The sequence below is a fragment of the Tetrahymena thermophila genome (assembly GCF_000189635.1).
Source record: "Tetrahymena thermophila SB210 genomic scaffold scf_8254194, whole genome shotgun sequence".
Classification (NCBI taxonomy): Eukaryota; Ciliophora; class Oligohymenophorea; order Hymenostomatida; family Tetrahymenidae; genus Tetrahymena; species Tetrahymena thermophila.
The window spans coordinates 25,508-39,875 of NW_002476088.1; the positions used below are offsets into that span (position 1 = coordinate 25,508).

General features: G+C 20.6%; 6 protein-coding genes across 6 annotated transcripts; 3 read left to right on the forward strand and 3 right to left on the reverse strand. All coding sequences in view use genetic code 6, as the record gives it.

The window, feature by feature from the left end:
* Positions 1–1,061: 1,061 nt before the first annotated feature.
* On the forward strand, positions 1,062–3,140 carry TTHERM_01019610 (hypothetical protein; the record flags this gene model as incomplete). Its single annotated transcript, XM_001025537.1, has 1 exon — positions 1,062–3,140. The coding sequence occupies one exon, from the start codon at positions 1,062–1,064 to the stop codon at positions 3,138–3,140; it is 2,079 nt and encodes a 692-aa protein (XP_001025537.1).
* A 1,204-nt stretch (positions 3,141–4,344) lies between these two features.
* TTHERM_001019620 (hypothetical protein) lies at positions 4,345–5,679 on the forward strand (the record flags this gene model as incomplete). The annotated part of the gene is made up of 1 exon (XM_012800458.1): positions 4,345–5,679. One exon carries the CDS (start codon positions 4,345–4,347, stop codon positions 5,677–5,679), a length of 1,335 nt encoding a protein of 444 aa, XP_012655912.1.
* A 446-nt stretch (positions 5,680–6,125) lies between these two features.
* Positions 6,126–7,772, reverse strand: TTHERM_01020620 (kinase domain protein, putative; the record flags this gene model as incomplete). Its single annotated transcript, XM_001025539.1, has 1 exon — positions 6,126–7,772. The coding sequence occupies one exon, from the start codon at positions 7,770–7,772 to the stop codon at positions 6,126–6,128; it is 1,647 nt and encodes a 548-aa protein (XP_001025539.1).
* Positions 7,773–9,135: 1,363 nt separating this feature from the next.
* TTHERM_01020630 (hypothetical protein) lies at positions 9,136–11,560 on the forward strand (the record flags this gene model as incomplete). The annotated part of the gene is made up of 9 exons (XM_001025540.2): positions 9,136–9,336; positions 9,390–9,449; positions 9,504–9,714; positions 9,773–9,834; positions 9,963–10,404; positions 10,461–10,585; positions 10,646–11,013; positions 11,073–11,198; positions 11,251–11,560. The coding sequence occupies exons 1-9, from the start codon at positions 9,172–9,174 to the stop codon at positions 11,558–11,560; spliced, it is 1,869 nt and encodes a 622-aa protein (XP_001025540.2). The 5' UTR covers positions 9,136–9,171.
* Positions 11,561–12,383: 823 nt separating this feature from the next.
* On the reverse strand, positions 12,384–13,062 carry TTHERM_01020640 (dynein 18 kDa light chain; the record flags this gene model as incomplete). Its single annotated transcript, XM_001025541.1, has 4 exons — positions 12,384–12,571; positions 12,633–12,704; positions 12,753–12,830; positions 12,933–13,062. 4 exons carry the CDS (start codon positions 13,060–13,062, stop codon positions 12,384–12,386), a joined length of 468 nt encoding a protein of 155 aa, XP_001025541.1.
* A 391-nt stretch (positions 13,063–13,453) lies between these two features.
* Positions 13,454–14,361, reverse strand: TTHERM_01020650 (transmembrane protein, putative; the record flags this gene model as incomplete). The annotated part of the gene is made up of 2 exons (XM_001025542.3): positions 13,454–13,686; positions 13,824–14,361. 2 exons carry the CDS (start codon positions 14,359–14,361, stop codon positions 13,454–13,456), a joined length of 771 nt encoding a protein of 256 aa, XP_001025542.1.
* Positions 14,362–14,368: the final 7 nt, after the last annotated feature.

Sequence of the window (14,368 nt, forward strand, 5' to 3'; positions counted from 1 at the left end):
ACAAAAATTAATTTACATAATATTTATTCATTTTCACTATCAAACATGTATTATTATTTTGTGGCTAAATATTATTTAGAGTTAAAAAAAGAAATCTAAATAAGAAAAAATCTAATAAAAAAAAGAAATTATTTTTGTAAGTAAAACTAAAAAAAATAGATTTAAAATGAAGAATTTAATTCTTATAAATAAATAATAAATAATTAAATCAAGTAATTAATAGTTTTTTTTGTTTAAATAAGAATTTCTTTTTTCAAATATCGAAAATTTAGTTATTAAATAAATAAAAATATCAAATTAAGATAACGATTTTTATAAAATTCTAATAAAGTATATTTATATTTCTATATTGTTAAAAGAAAAAAATCACATTTTTAATTACTAATTTTATATTTATCAATAATTGGATTTTTCAATTTTTTGGATGTATCTAATATTCATTAAATTAATTTCTATTAAATCCTATTTTGATTAATAATATTTTGATAAAGGTCATATTATAAGCTAAAGTAGTTTAATTATTAAATAGTTATTTAATAAGTACTTTTTTTATACCTTAAAGTTAAATAATACAAATAATTTTCTTCTTTAAGAATTTTAGAATATAAATTTTTACTAAGAATTTAAAAATTAATTATTAAAAATTTTTTTTTGTTGATAAAGACTGTTATTTAATTATAAACTAGGAAATTTAAATACATTAAAAAAAAATATATGTTTACAATTTCATAATTTAATATTTAGTAAAATCTATTAATATTTATCATAAATTATGTAAAATTTAGATTATTTTTTTGCTGAAATCTAATGAATTTTTTATTACAAAATGTTTGATTATTTAATTTAATTGATTATATATTTAATCTATATATTAATAAATAATCATGAATCCTAAAATATCTATATTTGATCTTACAATAGATTTATTCAGTAAGTCTGATAAAAAAATTGGCTGAAAGAAAATCAAAATAATCTAATACTGGCATTAAAATTAATATTAATTATCACAGTGAAAAACATTGATTAAAATTTGATAGTTAAAATTTATTAAAACTGGAAAAATGAATGGGAATGTAAAATAGTATCAATAATTAAATAAAAGCATTTAGTAAATATTTTCTTCTACAAAGAGATTAGAACCTCTATCAAAATAACTAAGCAAACATGCTAATGATTATTTGAAGTCAACTTTAGAGTAAGAAGATAATACTCTTAATATGTAAGAGAGTTAATTGTATGTGTAAAAAATGGATTAAAATTTAATGAATGAGAGATCAGGATTCTAAAATTTTAAAATGAATATAAAAGATTAAGCTAAAGCAGAAAGACTTTTTAGTGATGAAAGTGCAAGTGACTGTTCTCCTGTTTTGAAACCTTCTTTACCACAAACACCAACATAAAATAATTAAAATAACTAATTGAAGAACAAAGGCATATCATTTTCAAATCTCAGCAAAACTTATACAAATACAAATGCAAGCTTATCCCCAAAAACAACCACTTCAATACCTTAAACTCCTTAAAAATAGAAGCTTGATAAAACACTTCAAAATTATCATACAATTGGTGAAGAAAAAAACATTTATACATAAGACAAAAAAAAATATTTCTCACATTTTAGGAATTTTTCCAATCCTTGTATCCTAAACACTAGTTAGTAGGAGTTTGTGGATCAAAATTGTAGAGAAGAATCTTGCAAGACTAAAAGTTAATTGAAGTAAAATCAAAATTTTTAATCAAATGAAAATTAAAGTGATACAGAAAAAAAAGAATAACTTTAAATAAAATTTACTAATCCTATGATATAATCCAAGTTTGCTTCTCTGCAATCAACTCCTAAAAATAATTAATAAGATACTAAAAACTAATAGAATCAATAAAATAAAGCAATTATTTTGACAAAATCAGAAAATGCATATGGAATACATTTATTTCATAATAGAAATTAACAGAAAAAATAGATGCTTAAGCAATTCTCTATCCAAGAATCATAAAAAAAAATGAATAAAACAATTTTTAACTTAAATGACATTATACCGAATCTTTATTATATAAATTCTTCATACAAAAATGAAAAAGATTTGTTATAGCTTATTGAAAAAAAACAATAACAAATTAAAATGAGTTAAACCGCTAAAGATACCCCTATAAGTATACAGTCCTAATAATTTATTAATATTAAGCAATCTTAACCTTCAACAAAAAATTAATTTTAGCATATCTAAAGATAGATTAGATAGAATCGCTCCCCTTAAAATATTTAGAAATAAAATAAAGTAGTTTTCAGTAGTTTGCTATCTTAAACATTTAATAATAATTTTGAATAATATGATGTGATCGAATCAGGTATAACAAGAAAACTAAAATAAAACATTAGATAAAAAAGCGCTGTTAGCTAATCTCTTAATAATAGTTAAATTAATACTAAAAACTTCAATTAACAAGTCAGCTTTGAAGATGATTTATAAGAATTAATTTAAAATTATCAGAGCCCAGGTTGTGATAGCATACTAGGAAATCAAAATTTGTAGAAAAAGCAAGAATAGAAGGGTTAAATCTATTTAATAGATAATAATTAATCAAAAACACCAAACCAAAATTTTTTGTATAAAAGCTTGTATCCAACAAAATCTAGCTTAAATAAAAACTATTAGAGTAGTATTCAAAATATATTTTTCAAAGAGTAATCTAAAAAAATGGAACCTGATGACAGTAATAATGTAAATAAATCAAACAATAGAGCTTCTTCTAATTTAAAAAATATATAAAGTAATTAAATTAATATGAATCCTAATTAAAATATGAAGCCAAACGATGAAAAAAATACTAAGTACGTAAAGCTTCTGCTTAAAATGGAAAAGAATTAGCAAATTGAATAATTTAAAATGATGAATAAAAATTAATCTTTTGCAATGAAAAATAAAGAAGACTAAGTAGAAAAGTTATATAACTTTTCCAAAAATTAAATAAATAAAAATCATTAAGATACATAGAGTTAAAAAATATTAGTTAAGCAAAATAATCCTTTCTAATTGCTTTCATCACCAACTCAAGCTTAGCATTAATATAATTATATATTAAAAAAAGACTTACTTTTTAATAAATTTCTGGAGCAAGAAAAACTAAAATTAAAATAATGAGTTTTTGAAATTAACACCATAATTTTAAAACTAATCAAAAAAAGTTTTTAAATTATTATTCTATAAATTTTCCATAATATTATCTTTAAAAACAAATAAATAAGTTTATCTAATAAACATATTTTTTTACAATTATTTCAAAATCAAGCATTATATTTATCTAAATGTTGTCGAAATAATTTTTATTTTAAAGCTGAATGATAAAATCATTTCTTTCATATTTTGAAAATTAAACCTATCTTATAAAAATAAACATTAAATAGATATTTTTAAAATGTCTACTTCTTCATGTTCGTGAATATAAGTATATTTATTATAAATTTTCAAATCTTATAAATTAAAAATACTTGGAAATTGCTTTAGAATAATGTAATTTTTATTAATTAATAAATAAATTTAATTAATCCTTTAATACTTAGAAATTAACTCTAAAGATTATTAATTATATTTTAAATTTATATATTCAGAAATCGTTTTGTTCATATTTTGAAAATTAAATTTATCTAATAAAAATTGTGGTAATTGGGTTTATATTTTAAAAATTTTTAATTCTTCATTTTTATTCTTAGATTTTTGTTTAATTACTTGTTTTTTTGTGAAATATTAGAATATTTATAATTATTTTCAAATTTTATAAATTACAATACTAGATAATATTTTTAAATCATTGATTAATTATGAAATGATAAATCTAATTGAGCTTTTAATCTTTTTAAACTACTTCTAAAGCAGATTCATTATTTAATAAAATAAATTTCGAATAAAATTTTTAGGTTTTTCTTTATTGATAGATTAATTAAGAAAATAGATTTTTTTTAAATTGAAATTTAAAAATTTTGATTGAAATATTTAAAGATTTGTATTACTCTTTAATTAAATTTGTTAAACTCAAAAAAAATTGATTGATTGATTCAGAAAAAATATTTGAGTAAAATTACATAATGAATGGTAAATTGAATTATTAGGAATATTCAATATCTTTTGTTAAATATAGAACTAATTTTTCAAATATATTTATGTTACTGATCATAATCTATTTAACAAATAATTCTTGATATGAACAAGCATCACTAAAATAAAATATTCAAAGTTATTATATTTATTAAAAATTATTATTTTAAATATTATAAGTTAGTGATAATTTTTGAGTTAGAAATAGTACAAGTGAATTCTTAAATTAATTTTTTGAACATAAATTTTGATTATGATTGATTCTTAAAGTGAAGTAGAATATGCTGAAATAGGATTTCAAACTGATGAAAACAGTATTGATCAATATGATTAACTCGAATCTTACTTTAATCCTACTTATTACTTAAACTAAGAGTTTCTTTTAAATGAGCTATTTTCAGATTCTAATGAAGTAAACGAAACAAAAAATAACCCTAAGATTCACTCTCATAGCTTGGGAAATTTAGAAGATTTTTAATCAATTTAAGTGCAAGGCCGTCCATAAACTTTTAATTTTTAAATGCTTGATAAGTACGCAGAAGTAAACTAACAAGCTAAAAAACAAACAATGAATATAGGGTAGTTATATATGCAATAGTTGGAAAAATAAGCTTAGACATTAAAAAAAATAGAATTAAAATTTGCTGTAAATAATGATGAGAGTTAATTTAATCTAAAAAAAGGTTAAAGCATGGGGAAAATACCTATAAAAACAAGTTTGCTAGAATTAGATACTTCTTCTTAACCACAAGCTAACTAGGAATTGAAAAGAGCAAGTTGCTAAAATTATTTTTTAGACTATAAAAGCAATAGTAGTATAAGATTTTATGGTAGAAATGATGAAAATATGAGCTAAAAATACAATTCTTAATAACTTTGTTAAACTAATACATTTAATGAACATGCATATATTAAATAGAAATATAAAGGGATAAGCTAACATTCTGCTAATAATTTAGCTTATTAAGAAGAAAATACTACTAAATCTCCAAACAAGAAACAAATAGTGATTTCGAAAAATATAAGAGCAATGTCTTCTAATTAATAATTTAGATAAAGCTTTCATTATATTAAGTAAGAAGATACAAATAGTCTATAATAAAACACCAATAATTAACTTAGTATGCTCAAAAGCATGTTTTCAGATTTTCAATAAGAAATTAAATAAAGAGAAATAAATACAGCCATTGATTTAAATAATTTGCAAGAACAAAAGGCAGAACAGCCAAACAAACCTATTAATCTAACAAATATATTAAATTTGCAAAATTAATTAAAATAAAATCAAAAATCGATTACTGTTTCTCGGATACCAATCTAATAGTAATAAAAATAGAAGGAGATAGTTAGATAAAGACAAATTCATTCTTCTAAAAAATAATCTTTTGGAAAGTTAATTTAATAATAAATTGATAGCAAATTTTAACAAAATCTGACATCTAATTAATCTGAAAATAACATATAGAATTAATATAATTAATAATAAAGCTAGTTATAGAAGTATTAAAATTCTCAAAATCTAGGTATTTAGAATTAAAAGCTATTAAGCAATCACAACAAAAATAACTCTGTATCATGCTTAAATTGAAATAAAAACTTTTATAATATAATATAATTAAAAAATAAAATGCTTAGTTAATATAATATTGTATAAACTATAATTTAAATATTTGCTATTAATTACCATTATATAGTAGATAAGGGGAATTATTGCCGGTCAACCAATATAAAGAACCATAAAACCAAAAATTTAACGTAAGTTAAATTTTTGGTTTTATGGTTCTTTATATTGGTTGACCGGCAATAATTCCCCTTATCTACTATATACCATTAAATCAAGTAATTATAAACAAATCAATTTTCAAACTTAAATTTTATTAAAAATTAAACAAATTTTTTACTAATAATAAACAACAAAGAATTTAAGGCAAATAATTTGCCTAAAATAATAAATTAAAAATATTAATAATAAGGTAAATATTTATTTTAGATAATAAACTCATTTACGACATAATTCTATTTGGTTGATATATGTCATTAAAAATGAAGATGCTCAGTAAAATCTTAGCACATGTTGCAATAATATATCAAAGAATCATAGTCTTCATAAATATATCTGTTAAGAAATTTGCAAGCCTTACAATAATATCCTGACTCTTATTTATTGTTAATTTGCTTTTATTATAATTTTTAGGTATCTTTATCAATCTATATTTATTTATTAAAAGGTTCGATTTGTTACTAAGTATTAATATATTATTTAAGATTTATTTCATTCAATATTTCTTATTTTTCATCAAGTTACTCTTATAATTTTTTAATAATTTTGCTATTTTCTAAAATTATCTTTTCTAATTTTTCAATTTTATTTAGCTGTTCTTTAAATTTATTTTCCATGATTTCAAATTACTTTAAAGGTTTTTTTTATTAGCATTTTATATATTTTTCAAATTCTTCTTCTTCTTTGATAATGGGAAAGTATTTGTCTTGAGCTATTTAAGTCCACAATATTTAAAAACACTGCAAATCCTTGAGGCTATCTAAATGAAGGTACTTTTCTTCTAAGTATGTTTCATTAAATAAGCTTTCTAAATTTAACTCAACATCTAAAATCCCTTTAAATCTTAAGAGTATTTCATACAAATCTATAAATTAAGTTTGTTCAGGAACCATGAATTATTTAATAGTTTATTGAAAAAAATCTTTGTAAGCAAATTAATCTGATTAGCTCATAATTTTAATTATTTCTTCTTAATCATTTTCTTCTTTGAAAGTATTTTAGCTAGATATTAAATTACAAAATAGCTTCCCTAAGCTCATACATTATTTTGTATAACCTTATTTAATTTTTGGATTTACAAGTGCTTTATTTAATATCTTCTATAAAATATCTTAATTTTCTTAATTGTATACAAAACTTAGTTTTTATAAATCATCAAGAAGTCCTTAATTTTCTTAGATGATATCTTTTTATTCCTTAGTTTCATTTTTTAGATAAATATTTGGTTTTTCATTATATTCTAAAAACATATTTTCTAGTTTATTCATGCCTGTTTCATTTTCTATCTAGAAAATACAAATTTTAGCATTATTATTATAGTCTAAAAATATATTTTCTAATTTGATATTTGGTAAGAATATTCCCAGTTTGTTAGCTTAAACTACTCCTTCAAGAATGTCTTTTAAATACTTTATAATAGAATTTTCAGTTAATTTTTCTTTGTTTATTAGACATAAAATATTTTCTTAGATCCCAGTTATGCTTATATAATGGTATTAGTATCCTTCAAAGTCGTCGAGGTATGAGCAATTATAGAATGAACCAACAAGTTTTTTATAAAGATATATCAGCTTTTAACAGTAAGTTTTTTTATTTTCTAAGAGATTTCCAATTTGATCTTTGATTCTTATAGCTAAAATAGTATATATGATATCACTCTTCTTTGAGTTTAAAATAAAATCCTCCTACTAATCAGCACTTAATATTTTAAATTAAGTAAATTCAAGCTCTTAAAGTTCATTTTAAATAATATCAAAGTTTAATTAATTTTTTAAAAATTAATTTTTATCAGTCTAGAAAGTAGGCCTAATAATTTAAATGTTATTTTTCAAAATAAATTGCTTATTTTTATTTTTGCTTTCTAAATGGTTCAAAAGCCAGTCATATTAGGAATTTGACATTTATTTAACTTAAAAATTTAAATTTATTTTTTTTAATTACAAAATATAATTATCATTTCATAGATACCAACATTTCTTTTTAAAGAATCGAAATCGAACTCATCAGTAAAAAATTGAATCAGAATAATCTTTTGAATTAATTATTTTTTCTGAGTAGATTTTATTAATATTTTCTTATCTATCAAATTTATGAAATAGAGGTTTTTGATAAATAAAATTTTCAATTCTTTTCTAGAAACAAAAAACAAATTATTTAAGATAATAAATAAAATAATACATTTTATTTCATTAAATTGTTTTTTTAAATAAGTCTGATAATAATAAAAATTTTAAACTTAAAAATAAGAAAAATATTAAAAATTTATAATTTAAAATGAAGAATCTATTAAAATTTATTTTATTTCATTTAATAGATATATTTAAATATAAAGATAGATAGATAGATAGATAGATAGATATAGAGATATTTATGAAGTAGAACATTTATGTAAAATATGTGAGATATTAATGAAATTGAATCGAAAATTAAATTTTTAATTTAATTATAAAACACTTTTAAGCCAATCTATAATAATAAAATATTCTTAAAATATGCAATATTAAAAATTAGAAGCAAGTTCCATTATTTAATTATTATCAAATAAGTATTTATAAATACAGCTTATAATGATTTGAAGATTGAATTATTTAAAAAATTAATTTTTATTCTATTAAAAATATAAAATCTTATCTTTATATAAAAAAATAGATATTTTAAGTAGAAAATTTATGTAAATTAGAAGCATTAAAAGTTGTTTCAAAAATTAAATTTTAAATTCAAATTAATTGTCAAATGATTTTAATATTTTATTAAGCACATACCAATCTATTTCAATTATTTAATCTTAAGAAAAGTGAAAATTAAAAATTACGAGCAAATTATTTAATTGCAATCAAAGTAATTATTAATAAATGCAGTTTAAAGTAATGATTTGATTTTGAAATTTATTTTAATATTTACTTAAATTTAAAATAAAAAATCCTACTCAATTTAAATTATTTAGAATTTATACTTTTATAATTGACAAGCAAAATATTTTTTTATTTATGGGACTAACTGTATTTTTTAGTATTTAATTCAATAATTAAAAGAAAGATTAAAATCTATTTCAGAGAAATACTGATTGATCAAAATTTAAGATATAATTAATTGATGGTTTAAAATAGAAGAAATTATCTACAATATAGATATTTGTATTTTTTTTTTCATGCTTTTAATTTAAAAAAAGGCATATGTAATTAGGATTTTAACATTAATGTAAATTTTAAGAGTAATAATTATGATTTGCAAATATTAATTTAATTTAATTTAAACAATATATTAATTAAAAAAATCAGTAATTATTATTAATAGTAAGTAATGAGTTAGATTGATAAGTATTTGTTTGCTAATACAAGTAAAGTTTCAAGTAAAAAGGAAAATGAAAGCTATAAGCTTTCTAAGTCAAGCAATTAATCTCCTATTAATATGAGTAGAAAAACGTCTATAACTCCTACTAAAACTCGCGAAACTTCTCCTTTTTCAGTAATTAGAATATCATTCAATTAAAAATATATTTAACAAACATTTTTAATTAGAATAAATTTTACAACAGAACATATGAAAGAGATGAAATAAAACGATTAAGGGAAGAAAATGTAAAATAATTTTCTAAATTTTTTACATTTATTTATAATTTAATTAAATAATAGGAAATGAAACATATTAATGATCTCTCTTAAACCAAAAAATTGAGCCAAAATTCATACAGGATTCTATGTAAATAGCTTGAAGAGAAATTAGCTCTTGAGATATAAAAATTGGATATGCAGGAAACGAAAAAGCTAAGTTTTGAGCAAATAGGCAGACTTTTGACAGTATTTGAAGTATTTGATGCAATTTAATATAATGAATAATCAGAATGTAATATTTAAGTAAACAAAATTTGAATTTTTTAAAAGCATTATTATAAATTATTAAGTGATGAATTAAGAAATATTTTACAGTCAGGAAAGCCATATTGTTAGCAGAAGAGATGAAGAAGTAATATATTTAACTTATTTGTTTATTTTATTTATTTTGTATCATTTAAAGAATATAATTTATAGTTTAGCTTATTTTAAGAATAGCAATTTAAAAATTTTTTAAATTTAAATTTAATGAAAATATAGATGGAATTTCACGAATAAATTTGGATGATACTTAGCAACTATGAAAAAGATGGATAATATGTTTAAGCAGATTTTGTATTTGCTATTTTAAGATTGTTGTTTGACCCAGCATAGCTAAAAGTAGACTAACAAGAAACATTATTTACCCACTACATTTTAAAGTAGTTCCCTAATACAAACGACAAAAAATAGAAGTTTATAAAAGAGATTCAGGGTCAATAGTACATGCCTTGGAGTACTAAATAATTTATCCACAAATATCGTAAGTTGATTATGACAAGAGTTTCAAAAGTCTAATTAGGATAAATGAGAGAAAAAGCTCACTAAGAATTGCTAAACTCTACATAGTATTCTTATAAGCCTCAAATAAATGAAAAATCTAAAATTTTAGACGAGTTAAACAGGTCTAAGCTATAATTAGACCATTTATTATTTAGTAAAGGTAAAATTATTCAAATATAAATAAAAAATTATTTATTTTTTTTCATTCTATAAAAGACGGTGAAAACAAATAGAAAGGAACAAGCAGATCTCCAACACCAGACAGAATAGTTCTCCTACACTAAAAAAATGAAATAAAAAACAATAAAATAAAACAGCAATAAGAAATTATAAAATAAAATGTATATTTACAAAAATAATTAGAAACAAAATGTATTTATTTATTTTTTATAATTTTCAAGGAGTTAAAGTAGTGCACTTTTCACCCATAAACAAATCATAATAGTATTAATGCTAGCAGAGCACACTCTAAGTCTCCTAACCGCTCTTAGTCATAAAAATCATTTGACACAGAAAATACTGATAGAGTCTTTGAAAGATTATATTCTTAGAGAAGCATTTTACCAGATAAAAATGAAGTTGAATAGAGAAGAAAATAATTAGAAGAATAAAAAGAGCAAGAATAGCTCAGATAATGTACATTCTAACCATAGTTAACTACTTACTCTCCTAACAACAGAAGTAAAAGTCCTAATGGATTTGATAGAACAGTAGGAAGACTTCGTTTGGGACATTAAAAGCATGTTGAACACTAGCAAAAACTGGAATTGTAATTTCTTTATCTTAATTGTATATTTTTGAAAGCTAATAAATATATTAATTAAATAGCAAACCTGCTGGGGAAGGCTATGAGTAAAAGTAAAAATAAAAATTTAATCCTCCTGAAATGCTTGGGAGAAATGAAGCCAAATATAAACCTTTTATTGTACTAGACATAAATGTTAGACCTGGCAAGTAAAAAATAATTACTTCTGAAAACAAATTTTAATTTTTAAATTTAAAAAAGAAATGGTAGAATAGGTATCTGCGAAGGAGATAATCCAGTAACTTTAGCAAAAAATTTTTCTAAGGCTTATGACTTGGATTAAGATATGGAAGAAACTGTTTTGGAGATCATTTAGCAATAAATATAAAATTATTACAGTAAGAAGCAATTAAAATCAGTTAAATCCTCATCATAAATCTAGAATAGCCAATAAATATACTAAAATAAAACAACTTATACACAACGTGATGAAAATTATTACAATGATAATGATGACAGTAATTCTTAATATTATAGCTAAACTCATCACAGTTATGCTTCATATTCATGATCAAAAACACTTAAATAATTTTATTTACGTAAGTAAAACTGCATTCAATCAAAAAACTATTAAAAAACTAAATATGACTTCAATCAAATAACAGAAATATAAAATTGTATTAAACAAGAATCATTTCTGTAATCATAAATGAATATGAATTAATAAATAAATAAATAATAATTAATCAACTCTTCAAAAATCAGATAATAAAAAATATAAAATATATAACTAAACTAAATATTTTAACTAATAATATATTTCATAATTCTACTTTAATTCTAATTTATTAAATTTGTGTGCTTTAATCTATCCATTAATTATATTTCTCTAAATATTTCTTGCCAGCTGCCATCTTATATATAAAAATCATATTAATAAAATATCATATTTCTCTTCATTTAAAGAATGAAAATATACCACTTAAAAATATAGATACATTCATCATAGTTATACCTCCCACTCATGATGAAAGAACACTCAAAGTTTATTTTAAAAATTAAAGCAATTGAAGTACTGAATATGACTTCAAAGATAAATGATAAATTACAAAATTGTATTTAAAAGTAGCATTTCTGTAAAAATGAATAAAAAATAAGTGTATAAATAAATAAAATATAATTTATCAACTCTTAAAAATCAGATAATAAAAATATAAATAACTAAACTATAAATTTTAACTAATATATTTCATAATTCTACTTTAATTATAACTTATTAAATTTTTATGTTTTAATCTGCCCATTAGTTACATTTCTTAAAATAATATTTCTAGTTAACTACCAGCATAACTATACAAAAAAAAATCCAAAGAATTGAAATTATCTATTCCCCTTCATTTAGAGAGTAAAGCTTTAAATTCATCAAAAGATATTTTACCACTCTTATCATGATCTATTTCATGTATTAATCTTTCGATATCTATAGTCATATTAAATTCATCTCTTACAATTTATATCAATTTAGCAGTATCAACGTTTCCTGATTTGTCAACTGAACCTCCCATTGCAACAAAAGCTTCCACTGTTATTAATTTTTTAGAATAACACTAATGATAACTATATTTAAAACAATTAAATTTTACATGTATCATCGTTTTCTGATTCTTTTTCAAGCATTTTATAATATGCTATTGCTCTCATAAAGTCATTGAATTCTATTATCATAAATTTATTAAACTTTATATAAATACTTTTTTCAATACCTATATATCCTTTATTAGTTTTATCTACTTCACTTATCATTTTGTATAATTCCTCCTTAGTAGGTTTTTCACCTAGTTCTATATATATAAAATATCATCATTACATTTTAACATTTTTAAAAATTGTAATTAATAAATAGAAATTTTTTACAGATTTTTAGTTTAATCAATTAGCATTACCTTCTAATACTTTTTAAAGTTCTTCTACTTCTAAAGTTCCATATCCTAATTTATCATACGCATCAAATGATTCTTTGCAAGCTTTTTTTTCTTCTTCGCTTAAAATCTTTTCAGGATTTATTTTATCCATTTGTTTGATTTTTTTTGACTGTGCCTTGAAAATAAAAAGAATATTTACTTTGCGAAATTAATTATAAAATTTATCACCGCTAATTATTTTTCATACAATTACTGACTAAGAATAGTAGAAAAACTAATTGGTATTAATAATTTTAATTATTCTTAAGCAAAAAGAAAGAAAAAACGCTTTTTTATTGTAAAACATTCTTTTTTGAAGTATGAAATTTAGTCAAAGTTTATTTATATTTTAGGTGTATTGATAGATAAATAAGATAAGAGTAAATTTTTTGCTCATTAAAAGTAAAATTTGTGTATATCATATGTGAATTTAGTTAAATTAATTTATTAAACAGGAAAGATAAATAATATATAAGATTAAAATTTGATAAGCTTAAGTATAATCAAAGATTTTTGTCAATAACGATGTCGTATAAAAGCACTACTATTGCTGCATTTATGCCTATTAAAAGTAATGCAACGAACATCCATCTTATGAACCTTCCTTTTACTTTAAGGAAAGAAGTATAATTTTCGTAAAATCTAATATCATATACCATAAATTCTACAATAGAATCTTTAATTCTATCCTTAATATATTTCATAGTATCAAAATTAAATGAGAAGTTATTCATTTCTATGTAGCATATTTAAAAATAATATTAATATAATGTTTTTTTTTGTCAAAATTATTTTCAAGATAAAAACAATTAAGAATAAATATATTAAAAGTGTTTAATTCAGTCTAAATTAAAATTATAAATTAGAAATTACCTTCGACATTTAGTTTAAAATAGTACCAGCTCACATTCAATTATTCACACATTTCTTCACAATAAATCATTTTCAAAAAAGGATCAGGAATTTTAGATTCATTTTTAGAATGGATACTGTAATTTGATAAATAGATACAAAAAGTAACTAAAAACAATAAGAAAAGCAATACATTTAGTCCACTTGCAACCAAGAAAAATATAGCAATAATCCATCTTGAAGAAGGTTTTGTAAAGATTTTATTAAACCATCCAACTAAGAATGAATCTTTCAGTTTCTGCAAAGTAATTCCATCAATTTAATTTATTTCATTATTGTATTCATTTATCACTTTATTGTATCTTTCAATTGGGTTTTCGTAGTTCAATACCTTACTTTTAGTCAAAGAAGAGATGTTACTTTCTGCAATTGATTCAACACTTTACTTTAATTGCTGATTCTCAATATCACCTTTTGTGTAGTTTATTGAAGGAATATTCTCTGAAGAACTCTAACGATTCTTCTCAAGTAATGGCATAGTCGACATACTATCAGACATTCTGTAT